The sequence below is a fragment of the Cariama cristata genome, unplaced genomic scaffold, assembly GCF_000690535.1.
Source record: "Cariama cristata isolate BGI_N322 unplaced genomic scaffold, ASM69053v1 scaffold4259, whole genome shotgun sequence".
NCBI lineage: Eukaryota > Metazoa > Chordata > Aves > Cariamiformes > Cariamidae > Cariama > Cariama cristata.
The window spans coordinates 1,328-20,242 of NW_009635093.1; the positions used below are offsets into that span (position 1 = coordinate 1,328).

Below are 18,915 nucleotides of genomic sequence, written 5' to 3' on the forward strand. Positions count from 1 at the left end.
TTGCTTATGTATCTGCAGCTTCTCAGGGCACCGAATAAAGTTATCAGCCAGACATTTTAAAATAAATCAAGGGAGGCCAGGTTTCCCTCAGTCCCTTTGCCACAGTGTCCTCTCCAAATAAAATATGTGGAGTATCCTAAACTGCATATCCTGAGTGAGGGCAGTTTGCTGGGAAAGAGGGATGGGGAGGCAGAAAGAGGACGGGCAGTTCAAATGTGAGTCTGATCTGGAGGATTTGAGTAAGTATGTGGCCAAACAGCAGAGCAGATAAAGGAGGTGTAATTTCTTTTCTGTGGTTTTGTGGGCTGGGTATTTCTTTAAGTGCTTTTGCAGCTGTCAAATGATTAGCTTACACAAATAGGAGTGCATGGCTGTGAGGAAATATGCTTTATCTTTTACACTGCTGGCTTCATTCCAGACAGTATCAGAAAGGTTTCAGGGTTTGTATAACGTTTTAATGCAGAATGAGTTTGGCCTCCTTTCATTTTCCCTTGGAGAGTGTTTACTGCAGAAGCAGCAAGGATGGAAGAAAAATAACAGCGAGCAGACCAACTTTCTCCCTCTTGTTCTTAGGAACAGGCTCAGAACAAGTGTCCAGGCTGGCAAGTGACTGAATGGGTTAAGCAGCCACAAACAGCACAAGTTGCCCCATGATGCTGCACAGTCAAAGACCTTTGCCTCAAAACCTGCTTTTTATTTGAATTGCCAGATTGTTAGGTACCTGTCAGAATATGTGTCTGTCAGAAATGGGTCTTGGGGAGGTGGAGTAAAAGCCTGATGTTGAAGAATCCCCGTCCCACCCTCCCAAAGAAATTAAAATTAAGATGATCAGTCCTAGTTTTGTTGTGTAGTGACCACAAAGACAATAAATAATGTCACAGTGATTATGTGTTGGCATTGATAGTCCCTGGGTGTGTGGTACCTGCAGGTTCTCCCTCATTCTGTGATTTTGTGACTCAGAGAACCTGTCCCTTGTCCCTTTTTTGGGGAGGAGAGGCATTGAGATCATACTAATCTTCAAATGACTGCATAGCTACATCTGGCCTTTGTGTGTGAAGATTTGTTGTAAGCTTTCTGGTGAGAATAGTTATTACTGTAGTTTTTTCAAATCATTATTCAAACAAGTTATTTGAAAAAATTCAAAACTGCCCTTTTGCTCAGTTCAGGATAGTAACTGAAAAATAAATGAAATAGATCATATCTGTTTATTTCTTTTTATTAATGAATACTAAGTTGTGGCTAAGGTCTTAGTCCTTGTCTTAAGACCTTTGTGTTGATGGTCTTAGCCAACAGTAATCAAGAGCTGAAATCTCCAGGAGCTGTTCCACAACTTAGTCTACATATGCGAAAGAATTGTCCTGAGGCTCTGGGGCTGTGCAAAGGGAGATCTTCGTCTTCTGTTCCTTGTGCAGACACCCAACCCCCAACCCCCTTTATAGATCTGTGAAATAAGTAGCTGGAATGAGTCCCAAGATTTTTCATTGCGTGTGCTTCTCAGGAAGGCATAAGAACATGAAGCCAGCGTAGCAGAGGCTAGCTGTGTTACTTCCTGCACACTGCCTTCTTGTGTGCGGCGATGATGAGTGCTGTGTTGGAATGCTGCAAGTGGCCAGCAGTCCTGTTGCCGGTCGGGGTGTTTGCTTTCAGGAGAGAGGCGTGTTACTTAATTCAGTGCATCCCGATGGCTACTTTTGCCTCTCCTGAGCAGGGCACTGGTCTTTCACGTCTGATGCTGTCAAATACAGCCGAAGGTAATGAGCCATCTACCCAGTGTCCCTGACAGCGGAAGGTGTTATCATTGTTAACATTATCTTCGTCATATGTCTTGGTGTGAATCCTAAGTTGTCTTGTGCCTGGGGCGTCAATTTCCATTAATTGTGCTTATAGTTTGATTTTTAGCTAAAAGCATTCTCTGCACGTGGGACTGGTACTGGTGAAACTTCACTGTAACAAGTATATCTGAGGTGAATGGTTGCAGCGGTAGTTGTGTCATTTTGTGATTGCAGAAGGGAGATTGCTTCTCCAGGTGAATCACTGGACTAGCTGTGCTGGTTAGCGGTGTGGCCTGGGTATCTTGTGACTCCATCTCACCAACCAGGAAGAGCACGAGTCAAATTAGCAAGTCTTTCATTGTGTCCAGATCTTCTGGAGCTTAGACATAGTGAACCTGATAGAGGAAGTTGATATATTTTTAACAAACAAACAAACAAAACCCCACACAAACCCCAAAACAAAAACAAAAAAAACCCCAAACAAAACAAAACAAAAAAAAAGAGATAATTATAGGTACTGGCCATAGGACAGAGGTATTTCTTGCATGGATAGACTGTGAGATCAGTGTTGTAGCTTATTTATCCATTTGACCATTAGATGAGTTTTGTTTCCCTAATGATGGGAATGTTATTTGGGTTTTATATAGTTAAACATCTTGTCCCATGTGTAGCTTTGATCTCTGACGTTTCTCGCTTACATGCTTCTCTATGGGTTCCGGAACGTGAAAGACATACCGGGCATTACTGATGGCCACGCTGTTGGACGCTGTTATTACAGTTGTAATTTGCAACTGCAAAACTTTTATGGTTTTAAAAACTATAGACACAATGCAGCTACAGAAGAAAAATAATCTGATGAGCTAGAGGTCTGAGTGTTATATGGCCAGTTTGTGAGAAAGATGTGCGTGAACTCTCTGGGATGCATCAGCAGGCTGATGAAGCAAGCCGAGATTCTCTTGTGCAAGAATGAAGTCACTTCTTGCTGTGCCTCCATCCTGTTGTCTCTAGCAGAAGGCTTATGCTGGTGCAGCCTCCTTTGTGAAGCATGTCGACTCCTGAAAGCTGGGTACAGGCTGGGTGAAATTAGTGTCTTCGGTGTGGGAGTGTTCCTTGGCAAGAACTCGGTCAGTTGCAGTTCAGCTTTGAAAAGTTAAGGTAGGGATGATATATCCAGCATGTCTGACTCCCTGTAGTGTTGTGGTTACCATAGAGGCAGCAGCCTTCGGGCAGAAAAATGTCCCTGTTTCTTCTAGACTGTAGTACCACTACAGTAGGCTTTTGTGGAAATAGTCAGATATTCTTAAGGTAGTGCATTAGTCACGTCTGATCACCCAAAAGTTGTTAAACAGGTTGCATGTGAAGTAAGGGGAGAGCAGTTCTCTGGAACTGGAGAAGGGGAGGGAGAACGGGTCAAATTGTGCCACAGGAGGTTAGAAAAGACCATTTTAGGGATATGTTTCATGTTGGCTGACTTTTCCTCCCACCACCCTCTCTTCTAAAAGCAAGAAACCCGTAATAAGAAGAGCTGCTGAAGGCAAGAATTCACACAAACCTGTCCTGTCTCATGGCGTCTCTCATCTTCTATCTTGTATCTTTTTTTTCTCGCCCCTTATATGTCTTCCCTGTCTCTGTGTGGTTGACCTCAGTGGGAGGACACTGCTGTGTCTTTGCACTATGTATGAACAGATTGTTGAGTATTTTTATAAACGTTTTCTCCAGTTAAGCAATATGGTTTTATGTACGTTAGGCAACATTTCTTCCTTCAGGTAGACAAAGATCTATGCTAGTAATTCAATATAAACAACAAAAGTTCACTTAAAACCAAAAATTTTTGTTCTCCCATAACATTGCAACACATCATCCTTCTGCTAAGCGCTCAGAAAGCCTTTGCTAATTATTCAAGTTCACATCCAGAGATAAAATGATAAGTCCAAAAGAAAAAAAGCATGTGAGTTGCTCATTCGTAAGGTACAAGAGGCTTCGTTCAAGGTGTTAAATGTTCTTGAAGTGCTGATGCTCAGTCCTTCCTACACCACCTCTGTTTCACGCTTTCGGAAGCTGTTCATCATTGCTCTAACAGGATTGGGTTCATTTTCCAAGTCTTTCACAGTTTTATTTTTCACACAGCAGCAACAGTCTAGCAGCTCGTAAAGGAAAGCCAACACCACCAGAGAAACTACAGTAAAGATGAATATGATCAGAATAATAAAGCAGGCGGTGTTCCAGTTATCATGGAAAGGGTAAATTTTTTGCACTTGAAAGCCCAGGTAGTGGGAAATGGATGTAGTCTCGTTCCAGTGAGTGGAGTTGAGGGTTGCCATTCTTGAAGAGTTGTCTTGGTGTGCTCACTGCCACGGATTTGGGGGCTGAAAGAGAAAAACAAAGCTGTTGAGGGCTCTGTTGATCAAGAACGTGCTGTGATTTTTATCCCAAACTGTAGGAACTTGAGCTCAGACTAAGTACTTGCATCTCTTACAAACATGGATTGTTGCATACTCATATTTGCTCACAAAAGTATCGAACTCCAAATGTACAACTTTGTGATTTGTCTGGAGCGTTTATTTCAGTGATGACTGGTCCATGCATGCGTCATGTAGTGTAAGTTATTCTGGAATGAGAGAGCTTTGCTTCTTTATTTCAAGTATATGCAAAGACAAAAAGGTTACCAAGATAATTTTCAAGATATACAGTGGTTTCAACAACCTGTCCATTGTTAGTCTAGAGGATTGGTACTTGCATGGTGTGAAAGCCCTCAATACTCTTTTGCATTCTTAGAAAAGCAGGAGATCCATGTACCACCCTCCCATACCTGACTGATTAGAAGAACTTACTGCATGTTAATGTCATTGGAGTTTGCTTGCTTGTTTGGTTTGGGGTTTTTTTTCTCTTAATCTGGGAGAAAGAAAGAAATCACTCTTTAGAAAAATGTATAAATCATAACTATTTTGCAGGATGTTTCCAAAGAATGGAACTGAACTTTTGGTCATTCTTCTAGTACAAAATAACAATCCTAGTTCCTGAAAACTCATTATTTTAGAATTGCCTATCAAATTGTCTATCATCCTGCAAAACTCTTTTGACTTCCGAAGGCCAGATCTCCTGACACGTTCATTCTCCTGCTGGAGTGGAAGTTTGTGCTCAGCAATCCAACTGCTTCGTTCAACTGCCCAAACAGCACTGAGCACGTTTCGAAGGCTCAGCCCATTTGTGGTGCTGCGGTCATTAGGATAGATAACAAGGAAAACCCGGCCCTTTCTGAGGAGTTCTGGTTTCTTATTTTCGACTGCATTCTCTGCTTAACTGCTAGGAAAGGAATGTTGTCTTTGGTCCAATACTGTCTGTCTGTACCCAGCAGAAGAAAAGACTGCTTTGTGGCATGGGGGAGAGACGAAACAAGAAGTTGGCTTTAGCAAATCTGCCTTTGGCGCGAATGGTAGTGCTGTCGAGATGTGCTGTTTCAGAAAGGCCATTGCTCAAAAGTGTGAAAGTAGGCTGTGCCTCAGTAATTTTTGGAGTATATCTAGAGCAAAAAAGCAGTTTTGTCTGTCTCTGAATTTCTCTGTGAATTACGGATAAGTAGGCACATGAGGTGGTTGGCAATAACATCTTTACGGTTATGCATCTCTTTCCGCCCCCCAGTTTCCTTCCTTCCCTAGCTTTGCTTCCCAAAACTGAGGGAACTTAAAGTACTTTTGGTATATAGTCTAATGCAATAAAAAAGTGTCCCAGGAGCCACAGTAACTTCTGGTAGGACGCCATAATAAGCTTTGAATCCTTCAGGCAAATTAAAACTGGGTGTGGGAGAAGGAGGTCGAGTCAGATCTCTGTGTTCCCTTGAGGCAGTACCAAGGAGTTTTTAGGTGAAACATGGTGGCGAGCAGCACTGAGGGACCAGCCTGTGCCTAGCATGTAAGCCTGTCGGTGAGCGTGTGCCAGCTAAGGGACTGCTCGCAAAACATGCTTTTGTCTGCTAGGGTGCTCCAGAAAATGTGGGATTATGGAAGGGGAAGAGAGAGACAAGGTGGTCACTTTGTAGAAACCCTGGAGTCTCATTTCCGTGCCTCAGTGAAAGATTTTTTGCTTTGAACATAAAGCAAAAAGTCAAAACCTAGCTATGTTCATTACAAAATAGTCCTGGCTACCCACATTTAGTTTAATTTCATTCAGTAATCAAAACTACAGAAGAAGGGATAACGCTGATGTTTTGTTCGTTAAACTGTGCTCCCAGGTAATACCTTAATGGACCTTGTGTATCTCAGAAATAATTCTGCAATCAACCTTAAGTTTAGACAGTGAAAACTACAAAATGCCTGAATAAATGGGAAGTGACAAAGGCAAAGTGTGATGTTGTCTGTAAAACCAGATTACTTAAAGCAGCCTAAGCATCTGTCGTTATTTTTGTGTCATTATTAAGAAAAAGGATATTGTGAAAACCAGGATGATACAGCCAAACCAGCTTGCAATTTAGATGTTATTTTTATTGTTCAAATATTATACATTTTGTTCTTTATCTTTTTGTCTTTAATGGATTTAAATTGGAACGGAACGGCTTTGTTGTTCGGAAGATACCTGGCATTAGCGTTTGATAGAGACATTTATTGGAGCAGTTGCAGTAACTTACTGTTTCCTCTATTAAATCTGTAACTGAATACACAAATTTGTAATTGAATACACAAAGTATGACCGAGATGGATAGGATTAATTAAATTGTTTGGGTTTGTGGTTTTTTTTTCCTTAAACAAAAGTTTACAGAGCAAATCCAAGCTAAAAATACTCCCGAGTTGAGTTGGGTCCTGGCTTTGGGAGTGTGGCTTGGTTTGGTCACAGTCTAGGAAGGAAACTCAGCTGACCTGTTTTAGGGGCTAAAAGTCAGGAGGGTATTTGAAAGGGTGGTCTGAAGACTTACACGAAAATTGGGAGGGGGCTTGAATAAAAGGATTTGGAGTCCCCTTTGAGTGGTAATTAAAACAAGCAGAATTTAAATGTGTATTTTAAATGGCAAGAGACTATCCTCAGGAAAGAAAGGAGGGGAGTTTTGGTTTGAACTTTTTTAAAACAGATTCCTAAGGCTGAGGATTTTCTTGGAATCTGTTACACATAAGTTTGCTCACCCTGTAAACACCAGGCACACAAATTAACTGTTTCTGCTGATGCAAAATTTGTTATTTTAGTCATTGCTGAAAGTGATCAAGATTTGAGGCCGCTGGAGAGACTGGGCATGTTTACATTGCATAGCTGGAACCCTTTGCCGGCTCAGCTCTCCGCCAAGGCGGTGGCTCTGTTCCCGAGAGGAGAGGAGCATCTTCGGCACGGCATGGCTTCCCTGCCACTCGGCTGCCGGCGCAGTGCAGCAGCTGGCCCCTTCCCACTCCACAGCCACCATTAGGGCACTGTGTTTGCACAGCGTAGAGAAGCTCGTCTTTACACAGGGAGCTGGCATTTAATGCCCGTGCTGGAGGTGGTTCCTGCTTCCCAAGGATCATGATGATCTCCGTAGATTTGAATGAGGCGAGGCAGATAAATATCAGCTACTCATTGCTGTAGTTATTAAAATACAGGACTGAAGTAGCTGTTGCCAAGCCTTCAGAATTAACACAGCGCTAATAAGGTCAGCATGTTTGAAAGCTGTCAAAAATGGTCAGATTTCCTGCAGTTTTACTTGTTTTGTAATGGCACAATTTAAATTCATATTGTAAACCAGTCTGATTTGAATGCAATTCAGCTAGTGTATGTATCAAAAATGCAGTGAGTTAAATATTTAATGAATTGGCTTCTCTAATACTTGTATTAGGTTTTAATTTAAAAGTATCATCATCTTTAGACACTGCAGAGGAGCAGCTTTATTTGAAATCGTATTCACGGAGCAGAGGGAAATGACTGGCAAAAAATCATTTCAATGCAGTACTGAGGAAGTCCTGTTTAAGAAACCACTGAATAGACATCTTGGGGTAATAGCATTTACAAATCTCAGATGGATTCTACCCTTTTTGTATTGTATTGATCGCTGCTGCAACATTTACAAAGATAATAATATGCAATGGGATTTTCTTCCTACCCTAACGTACCAAATTTCTAGAACAGGTTTCCAGTATATCCACAAACATAGATCTCTTTTAGGCAGCTTACTTGATACGGTTTACAGAATACCCACTTGGGAGATGCATTTCTTAAATTTCAGGTTTAGCTGTCTTTGTTTTAAGGAAAATCCTTTCACTGTCATTTCTGTAAAAACATATAGAATCAATTGCAAGGAACGTGAGGCTGCAGGAAACAGGCTACCTTCCCAGTAAACATGAAATCCATTTTGTTTACTGAATCTTGGCTTCGTGTATTAGCTTTTCTGTAAGATGGAGTGGTCATCAATTTTCCATTAGTGCACAGATGGTGAAAGTGCTTGTCTGATAGTGCAAGACAAGCTCCTCTGCGTTCAGTGGAATAAAATCCTGCTAAAGCTAGAGAAAAATCATTCTAATTCTAAGAAGCTTTTTACAGGCTTGTAGGTTACAGGCATATTTTCTTTCAGTAATCAAGATAAACCTAAGACAATGTTATAAAATGATGCACACCTACCTCTTGTCTGAAAGGATGCTGAAAGAGCGCTGTTCTGGTCCCTTTTTTTAACGCAGCCTATGGCACAGCTAAGATGGAGCTTTCCTACCATTGGCCAGAGCATGATGCTGCTGACAACTTCCTTTACGCTCATTTGCATCAAGCCCTCAACCCCAGGAGTAAATCATTCATAAATTTGACTCTTACTGTCTTGAAAAAGAGACACACCCCTGCCCGCTCTCATTTTTGGGATGCTCTTTGTGCGTGATGAGCTTGTTAGCAGAGGAGCGCGCTGGGAGTGCGATGGTGGTCGTGACCCCGCTTTGCTTTGTGCTGGGAAGCAGCTGGTCAAACCATGACGTTTGAAGTGTTAATATCTGCAGATTTCCAGCTTCGCCCTGTGGTTAGATTTACTTGTCATGAACTGTAGCAGGCTGTAGCCAGGCAGATTAAACGAGATAATCTTCTTGATTCAATTGACAGAACAAATACATGATAAGTCATCTTAACTATTTGTCATACCTCTGAATTTATTTAAGTCACTTTAGAACTCTCATTACACGTATGATTTTTTTTTTTTTTAATTTATAGAATGTCCTGCATAGACATTCATTTTTAATGATAAAAGGGAACCCTGTAGGGGAAAATCCCTACAGGCTGTATTTTCAGGGGGAGCTGGCTTTTGTTTTTTTCCTTTTTTCCATCTTAATTTAGTAACCAGAATAAAATGTTCTTCTGTAACTGGAGTTATACTGACTCTTCTACATTAATTTTAGAATTGTTGTGCTATGTAAAGCTTCTAATACGATGTCATGTAATAGCTTCACAATTACCAGTTGCCGAGTTTTAAATTTGACGTTTGTTCCTTCGACATTGTGTTTTTTACTATACTAGCACCAGTGGCCATGAAGTCTTCCCCATAATTGTCAAAAGTGGATTTGTTTGAAATTTGACTACATCCAAAAGTCTTGCTTTGTAGTTGCCTTTTATAGTGACTTACAGATCAAGTGAGAAGTAGGTTGAGATGTAGTAAGACAGACATGAAAAATAATTCACCTGAGGCATAGTGACTTTGAAAACTTAATTTGATGTTTCCCATGAAGAACTTGGCAAAGGCACCTAAATTCAAACACAGTGAATGCAGCAGACTTTCTTTAAGCCTGCCGCTTACTTGGTGGAGGCGATGGGTCTTTATTGAACGTTAGGTCTGTTTTCTAGAATATAATGATCTTTTCTTTTTGCTTTTTGCTTTCTTTTTTCACCACCACAAACCCCTGAGCCCTTCCACTCCTCCTCATCACCATTCTCATCCATATCCTCCAGCTGCCCAGCACAGCAAAGGCTTTGCTTAGCAGCTCTGCTCAGCACCTGCTGCAACCTCTCCCTCAGTTAATGCACTAACTTTAATTCTTCTTTTCTCTCCCTCGACCGATTTTATTCCACAGAAATAATAGAGGCTCAGTATCTCTGAGCTGTCCTGTCAAATGTGATCAGAAATCACTAGTGGATTAAAAAATTCTTGTGGTGACAAAGAGGAAATACTCTTTTTCTGGAGTAGCTGAAATTCTGAAAAGCTGTTACCATTAAGTTTGGGCAATGTTATGCTGGTAATGGGCCTGTAGCTTTTGATAGTGGTTTGTAGGTATTTCTGTTTAATGTGCTATGCTAATAGCTAAAGTTAATAAAACAGTCATTAACAACCTTGCAAGATTTTTGAAACAAGCCTTACACAATAGCAAACCTCATGATACATTAAGACAGAACCAGACTTGACAACAGAGGGGATTCTTAATTGTTGTTCCAGTGGTGCAACACACCAAGTTGTATAATTTTGAATTTATGGGATTTTTCTTAAGAAATTCTCCACTAGAGCTACTTTAAATAAATTAAAAAAAAGCCCAGCACAACAAGCACAGCCGTCCTTTACCTGGTAGTGTAACCGTTGAATACCCTTTAGGAAAAAGTGGAACTTGCTGCTCCTATCTCAGCAGCGTGATGCTGCAAAATGCAGTGCATTTTTTCAGCCTGAATTAATGTAGCATAAATTATTATGATACGTTAAGCCACAGAATAAAACATGTACTCTTATGGTAGTTATACTGCAGCTGCTTGCTGTTTTCTTAAAGGTCAGGTCCCAATAACTTTGTGTTTATGGAGCTCTGCTCAGAAGTGTTGCAGAGCCGTGTCTGTCGACAGGTGACTCTTTGGGTCTGCATCAACTCGTGTGCTAACACAGAGTCCTCTGAGGGTGACCGCTCCTGCGACACCCGTTTCTGTTCGTAGCTGTAGTTCTGAAAGCTTATGGAAGTGGAGTGAGAAAGAGATGGAGTGCGGAGCCAACAGGGTGTTGTTGAAAGCATCATTTAATTGTTTTCTCCTTTTCTAGATCACAGCAATGGATCGTTTAACTTAAAAGCCCTTTCAGGAGGCTCTGGCTACAAGTTTGGAGTCCTTGCTAAAATAGTGAATTATATGAAGGTACGATGTTTTGATGTAAAATTATAATGTCTTTAAATACTTTAGTTGTTTATTCTCCTGTGATAGCTGAAAGATGATGAATATTTCAAACTCTAAAATTCTTTTACCGCAAGAGTGAGAATTTCAAGAAACTGCTTGTTAAATTCAAAATGCTGTCAATAAACAAAACGGTCAGCATATTGTTCCATTACTGAAATCCTAATTATTCCGGGCCACTTTAAAACCAGGATAATGGTTTTTATTTGCAGGAAAAATAGGAATTGCAAGGTGCTGTCAGCCTTTAGGATTCATGAGATATTTATCAAAATAAGGTATAATTTGCTGCTTGACAGGTGACTTTGTCATCAGTCTCAGCTGGTACTAATTTTTTTTCCCCCCCATATTCTCAAAAACCCTGACTTGAAACTCATACGCTACGTGTACTGTGTCTATCCTGGTTTTGCAAAAGGTGTTTTGTCATCATGTTGTACCAAATTTAGTTACTTTATGATAATTGAGTTGCTGAATAAAATAAGTACAGAACTCTAATAGATCTTACTTACTTTTCCAGACTCGGCACCAGCGTGGTGATACACATCCATTAACCCTAGAAGAGATTTTGGATGAAACACAGCATTTAGATATTGGACTCAAACAGAAACAATGGTTAATGAGTGAGGTAAAGAAAACATATGTTTAGATTTTAATTAGAGATAAAGGATAAAGTCTTACGAGGAGTGGCTGAGGGAGCTGGGGTTGTTTAGTCTGGAGAAAAGGAGGTTGAGGGGAGACCTTATCGCTCTCTACAACTACCTGAAAGGAGGTTGTAGCGAGGCGGGCGTTGATCTCTTCTCCCCAGTAACTAGCGATAGGACAAGAGGAAACGGTCTCAAGTTGTGCCAGGGGAGGTTCAGGCTCGACATTAGGAAGAACTTCTTCACTGTAAGAGTCATTAAGCAATGGAATGGGCTCCCCAGGGAGGTGGTGGAGTCACCATCCCTGGGGGTGTTCAAAAGACGTTTAGATGTGGCGCTTCGAGACATGGTTTAGTGGGTTTAGCGGGCATGGTGGCATCGGGTATATGGTTAGACTTGATGATCTTTGAGGTCTCTTCCAACCATAATGATTCTATGATTCTATGATTATGATAAACCTGAATTATACATGTTTGTTTAATTACAAGCTCTATAAATATATAATCCCCCCTTTAAGAAACTACATTGATTCACCTGTCTGTCTGTCCTGCTATTCAGGTAACTGTGAAATGAAAGCTATTCTGACATTTTTAAGGACCCGTTAGAATTGTTACACAGAGAGTATATTTTATGTTTAGTGAATTTATTCATTACTAATTTTATATAAACAAGCTGTTTTTCTTAAGGAATTTCTTTTTAAAAAAAATTTAAAGCGGAGAGCTCTTCCAGTATTGCAGATATTAAATTAACTAAACCAGAGGCGTATGGCGCAGAATTCATAGGCTGACAGTTCTGTGTTACTTACTGAAATGAGGAGTTCTGATGTGAAATTTATGTCTGAAATTGTGGCATAATAGATGTGCAAATTCCACTGCTGGAGTTCATTGGTCTCACTCTAGATGCTAGGTTTCATTCTTACAGATTCACTGTCACTTGCCACCATATTCATCTTTGTGCTTAATTGATCTGAATGTCTTCATGGAATTTCAAGATTACTAAATCAGCAAAATACCGTATTTGGTATTCATACTTGATTGGCATACCTGGTTTTGCTCAGATCATATTTAAAATCCTCGCAACAGAGTAGTAAAGGCTGTTGAGACATGGGAAAAAAAATCTCTGCATAGTAAAACTAGAATGGTTTTAACTAATACAGCCTGTAGCATTCCTTTGCTACCAGTACTTATTCTGGGGTACAGAAACCTCCAATCTGGCAGTGTTGGTTTTGATGGAAGCTTGACTTTGCTGAAGTCTTTCAAAAGGTAACTCTAGGTTGTTTCCATAATGAACCAGAATATCAAGATGGAATGAAAAAGCTCTTCCCAAGAAGGGTATGTAAAATTGCCACTGAATTGTTACTGGATGAGAAAAGGTGAACAACACCCTGCAGTGCCAAAGTTAGTTACCTTCTCTGTTACAGGTGTTTTCTCCCTCCTTTCTTTTTTCTGTGTCTCTTCTCTTTCTCCTTTCAGGGTCAGGCTGGTATCTGCAGCAGAAACTAAGTAGAGTTGCCCTCTGTTACAGGTGACTTTCCATTGTGGTACTGGCTACACAGCAAAACTGATTCAGAGCATATCTTAAATCATTTCAGTTGTCCATGAACTTCTTGGTCAGCTTCACTCTGAAGCTGGCATCATGAGTAAAATCTTACTGTGCAGGAGGTGTGCTCTTCTCAATTTCTTCTACAGCTGCTGGTGCCGATTGACAGCAGTTGGGGAAGACTGACTCCTGTTTTGTTCATTCCAGGTTAACGGCTTTCATGTTCATATGACCCAAGCTTGATATGCCGAGTTGTGCGTTTGCACTTTATATTCAGCCAAACCACACTTTTTTTGCGTTCTCTCTTCTTTTTATTTTCATTCCTTTCTCAAAAAGGAATGTGTGCAGCTTTCTGCTGTAAGAGCTTTCATGGACCTTCAGGCCCAAAGGCATTAAGTGAATGATGTTAAGCCTCCTTTGGTGCTTTATGTGCTTTATGGTGAATTATGTCTAGGCTGGTGAATCCAGGATCCAAGGATTTAAAATCTGTTTCAAGCTCAGACCTCCAAACTGGCAGCTGTAATGTGTGGCTGATGTGCTCTAGCTGCTCAAAATGCACACTAGAAAAAAAGTACTAGTGTGTGCTATTTTTCAAGGTTTAAAATTTATGTCCCTGTTACAGGCTCTAGTCAACAATCCAAAAATAGAAGTTGTAGATGGGAAGTATGCTTTCAAACCGAAGTACAACTTGAAAGATAAAAAGGCTCTGCTCAGGCTCTTGGACAAGCATGACCAGCGAGGACTGGGAGGAATCCTTTTAGAAGATATTGAGGAAGGGCTACCCAATGCACAGAAAGCTATAAAGGTGAGTAGCAGGTGTCTGCAGTTCAGCAAACCCATTCTGGTTAGCTTATCAAAAAGGAGGTAGAGGCTAAGAGAGAATTTTCTCATGAGTTGTTGCTGTTCTTTTGGTAACTCAAAAGCTATTTCAGAAGATCTAATATTGTAGCTTTTTCTGTATCTCATCCCTCACGTTCAGATTTGGCCTGATGTCTCAGCACAGCTGTCAAAGCTCTTTCCCACAAAAGGCTCTTGGTCTCCCACATTCCAACTGTAGGCATTTAGTTCTGCTTTCACACCTTGATCTCAGTCCTCCATATATTTCATCTTTGATTTATTAGTGTACTTATCAGCATCAGCTTTGGATGCTTTTCATTGCCAGTTACTTTGCTGCTTCTCTAGTTTGTTGTGTTTTTGCAGCACAAGATCTGGGTCTGTTGTTCAAGTTGGAATCCTTGTTGTTGGAAACAAAGTGATTTTGAGTTGTCTTTTTGCATTTGTTTTTGAGGCTTTAGGGGACCAGATCATCTTTGTTAATCGCCCTGATAAGAAGAAAATTCTTTTCTACAATGACAAGAGCTGTCAGTTTGCTGTGGATGAAGGTAGGTGTTTGTTTACATATGTTTCCGTGATAGTTGATTTGAATTAATCTTAGGCACCTATATGTATAAAGCAGTCTTCAGATATAGCAGTCTTTTAAGGTGGTAATGAAATATTAGGTATATCCAGATATCAGGAAAATGGTTTATGTTAACACCACGGTAACAGGACTAGCGAGTAAGTTCAGGGATCGTATCTTCTGTTTTATTGCGGACACGTTGGAACATGGCACCAGGAATCGAACATTTCTCTTCAAGTATAGCGGTACAGGAGAGACTTAAAATCCCCTGACTGTGACTAAAATGGCATCTAATGTTTTGCTGGGTAAAGGACAGCCAAAAAAACCCCAAAAGAGTGGCTTCTGGGTGCAAGTTTGTTAGTTTTTTTCCAGTTTATTAATCACATGCCTTTTATTGATAAATGCAATGAGAAGCCACAAATGGAACAGGAGGAGGAAGTAAATGGGGAGGAGATGCGAGCAAAAGTCCCGAGAAGGGGTAGTTTACAACTGGGAGGAGAGCGCAGATGTGGTGTAGTGCTACTGCCTAGAGCTGGGGTGGATTTGGGACTTGAGAAGTTCAGCATGTGTCTTCTGTCAAAAAATAGTGGCAAAATCCTCTGGTGCAGTGTGCCTGTTTATGCACAGAAATTAATTACACAAATTGGGGCATGTTCCAATAATGACAGTTATGCCAACATCAGATGCCTGTAAGTACGGCAAGGAGAAGGCAATCCGTGTCAAAAGATCTTATTTTAAATGACTCAGACACTGAACACTTTCTGTTGTTAACATACTGTTCTTGTAACACGCCACATAAAGCCATCTTATCATATAATGTCACATTATGATAAAAAAAGGGAAGAGTTTTGATGGAAACTTGAACTACTCTACTTGCAGGACCATAGGACAAAGCATAAAGCTTTTTTCCTTCAGCTAGCTCAGAGAGACTATTTTCAGTAGAATTAAGCAACTGAAACTGTGTATCATTAACTTACTTGTTATGTGCCACACTTGTACTCTCAGTAATAACAGCTTTCTTCCACAAAGATAGTTAAGTAGATGTGACATCTGCAGCATTTAAAAATATAAAGATTGTTTCAAAATATTGGAGTGAATCTGATTTTAAACTATAATTTCTGTGACTTCTTGAGAGTGGCAGGCAGAACTATATGTGAAATGCAGAATTATAAGCATTTAGTCTGCATTCACTGGGGAATTTCTAACCTCCCAAATACCTACGAGTTTACCATTAACACTGTCATCCTATTCAGATAGTGTCTATTCAGTCCATCAGCCCACAACTTTTAGGCATCCAAACATGACCAAAACATTTAGAAATCAGTGCTGTTGCAGTAACTGTTAAGACAAAGCTTTCCAAGTTTTTAGCAGCTACTGGTTGTATTACAGTCATGATTGCTGATCATTTCTTCTTCTGCAATTTTTTCCAGATAAATGGTACCCAGCCATCCTAAAAGTTATCAGAGGGAGATCTCTACCCTGTTGCTCTTAGTTTCTAATAACTCCAGGATTAACTGAAATTTAATAAAAGAGCCCATTTTATTAAGATGTCGCAAGAGACATCTGCCAACTCTTCATTAGGTAGCCAGTATAAATCCAAAGTTGTTCATATACAACACGTTGTATTTTAGCACACCAGCACTGATCTGTGTTTAGGAACAAGCAATGCAGGCTGTTGCTATGAAGGGGAGGAAAGGTTAAAAAAAAACCACGTCCAAAACCCCTTGAAACAAAACGTTTAAGCCATTTGGGTCAATCTCCCGATGAAGGCAGGCATTTAAGCCTGCCGTGTCTGTAAGGAAGGGATCGCTCGTGTGCAGGGCGTAGTTCCAGGTGGCTTTGCTTACTTTTATCCACAGGTGGCAGCATGTTCCCATCCTATCAGAAAGGGATTTTCTTTTTGTTTTGTTCTGTCCCTGCTGGTTTGGGTTTTTCTTTGCATGTAGATAATGATGCTTTGTTCTGAGCGAGGACAACAGTACTTTCTCTTTTGTGAATTTTGTGATCTGTCTGTGTATGCCACAACCTTTAAAACATCCCTGAGTGGGTTCACTTACTTACTGTAGCTGGAACGGGTCCTTTTTCCAGCTGTGTTACCCTGTGATGAAGTAAAGCCATCCTTCCCGAGCAGTTTTGCTTTGCGATTCTTTCCAGAGCACCAGAGGCATGTCTCTTAGGGAGTCATTGGCAGAATTGTCTATGTACAGGATGAGTTATGACACGTTCTGCGTTAGCAGTGCTGTTTCAGCTCATTATCTCCAGCAACGTTAAAATGAAGCTTTTAGAAGACTGCAAAATAAACCTTGAAGTGTTGTCAGACTCTTTGATCTAGCAACTGGTGACAGTTCAAAATATGTTTCTAGTTTAATATTTATCCTGAGAAATAAGGGCTCTGTGCTCCTCAGCACATGATTCTACCGTATGACACTCTCCAGTTTCAAACATATGTTGGCTGGGATTAATATCCTGTAAAAGTTAGGCGTCCTCTCCCGTCGCTGTCTGAGCTTCGTCAGTAGTCGGTAGAGAAAGAGGAGCTGCCGAGGCAATTTGGAGCTTGCTGTCTAAAGTCGTGGGAGGAACTGCTTTCTGGCAGTGCCTACTGCTGTCCTTGCTACAGTTGTTTTGATGGCTGAACAAGCTTTTCTTTCTCTCCTTTTGAAAATAAATCCCAATGTACTGCAGCAGTGGTGCAGTACCTATATATCGTGATCTCAAGGGTACTGGAGAAGGTTTTTGCAGTAAGGAATGGCTTTTGTTCTTCCTTTCATGCGATTAGCCAAGGAAGGTTCAGATTGCATGTGTTCCTTCTCAACTTCCTGACTAATTAATCTTCTGTCAGTAGTGTGTAGCTGAAAGCGTTTATAAAAGCCGGGCTAGATTTCAGGTGCTTCAGCCAAGTAAAGCACTGCCTTTTTGTGTTGGGGCTAAGCACTTTGCATGTGAACCAAGCTTTCACTCCGTGCGGGCTGAAATCCGATTGCTTAATTGTTGGAGGTGGTATCTTTCACATCTGAATGCAATAGAGGAAGTATTTTAATGCCTAAAAATTCATATACTTAATTATACATGGTTTTAGTATTCTTCTTAAGCACTTTTGAAGAGGTTTAAAGAATGACCAAAGCTTCTTCAATTTAACAGTATAAAAATTGCTTGGGATCAGTGATGACTTACGGCTCTGGCTTTGAATTCCAAAGTGGTCCAGAGGCAGCACAGACTTAATATCAAGCACCTTTTCCTTCTGGTATAAATCTAGTACTCTGTTCCCTGGGACTGTTAGGAAGCAGGACTCCATCTTTCCCGCTACTCAGTTGTTTCTTCCCTTCTGCCCTGCTGTTTTCTGTTCTTGACCTGGGCTCAGATTTTGGCTCAGCTCAGTGAAGATTTTTAAGCTGTTTTTAATCTCTGGAAGGTTTTATTACCAGTGTGATAGAGCAGTTTATCTCCAGAAGCCATCTCAACCGTTTTGCAAGAGCAGGTGAGGCAGTCGGAAGTGCAGGATAAGCTCTACTGAAGTCACCGTGCAGCCATTTACCCATGACTTTGTTCCCCGAATGTAAGCGTTTATAGAAAGGGAGTGGGTTAGAGTATAATCACTCAGAGAATGTCAGCACAAATTGGTTTTGTGTATGAGGTACGTCGTGGTACAGTAAAGTCGAGGTAACTGTGCATCCTTACCCCTTGGGTGCTACGGGGAGAGGAGGTGTTTGCAAAATCTTTGTTATGCTGCCCTCTGCTTTGCTGTATGTGGGTTCCTGCCGGTCAAAGCTCACTGTTTTAAGTCTGTGCATGCAGACATCATGATGCTGGAGATGTTAGCAAACATCTAAACTGGCCTTTCAATCAGCTCGTGGTCTCATCCCCTCCTCTCATTACTTGAAAGACCAGATGTTGACTATCTGGAGGAGCAAGGGAGCTGCCTGTGAGTAGCATAGATTCTATCAAGCTTCTGAGTTAAAATAGATTAGTGATCAAATTGCAAGAGGTTGCATATAGGATTTGTTCATGGTGCAGGCCAGACACTGAGCACCTGCCTTGGGTACCAGGATCACAACTTTCTGCCTCTTCTGGGGAAGGTCTGCATTGGCATCAGGACTTAAAAGCTCTGCTGAAAATGTGCCTGTCTCCTTGAGGGTTCGCAACACCTGTGTTGGCCAGAAACTCTTTGGAAATTTCTCCCGGGGGGGGCGGTTTCTGGGCTCCATCTTGTCATAGCAGCCTAAGCGGTACGAGAAATTGTCAACTTGTCTGAATGCAGCCTGTTGCAGTGTGGTGAAGCCTTACTGTCTTGACTACTGGACAGTTTGTTGGGTTTTTTTTCCTTCCATAGTTATTATATGTTTGTTCTGGCTGATCTATCAAATAGTTTAGTGGCTCTGGTAGAAGAGTCTCTCACCTGTGCTGTGCTCTGATGGTGTAAAGACCATCTAGTGATTCACAGGACGTGGAGAAGGAAAATTGAATGTGCTCTGTAATCATAACGGCTAAGTGTGGTGCAGGAAAGCGC

The 18,915-nt window shown here is 40.9% G+C and overlaps 2 protein-coding genes across 2 annotated transcripts in view; one reads left to right on the forward strand and one right to left on the reverse strand.

The window, feature by feature from the left end:
- Window positions 1-18,915, forward strand: part of GTF2E2 (general transcription factor IIE, polypeptide 2, beta 34kDa) — a 25,715-nt gene that overhangs the window by 1,134 nt on the left and 5,666 nt on the right. Inside the window, exons 2-5 of the mRNA XM_009707390.1 lie at window positions 10,708-10,799; window positions 11,350-11,457; window positions 13,635-13,817; window positions 14,301-14,394. Coding sequence (XP_009705692.1) covers window positions 10,708-10,799; window positions 11,350-11,457; window positions 13,635-13,817; window positions 14,301-14,394 — 477 coding nt within the window. The remainder of the gene's footprint in view (window positions 1-10,707; window positions 10,800-11,349; window positions 11,458-13,634; window positions 13,818-14,300; window positions 14,395-18,915) is intronic.
- SMIM18 (small integral membrane protein 18) lies at window positions 3,705-8,375 on the reverse strand. Its single transcript, XM_009707389.1, has 2 exons — window positions 8,343-8,375; window positions 3,705-4,138 (listed from the first exon to the last, which is right to left on the reverse strand). Exon 2 carries the CDS (start codon window positions 4,091-4,093, stop codon window positions 3,800-3,802), a length of 294 nt encoding a protein of 97 aa, XP_009705691.1. The 5' UTR covers window positions 4,094-4,138; window positions 8,343-8,375; the 3' UTR covers window positions 3,705-3,799.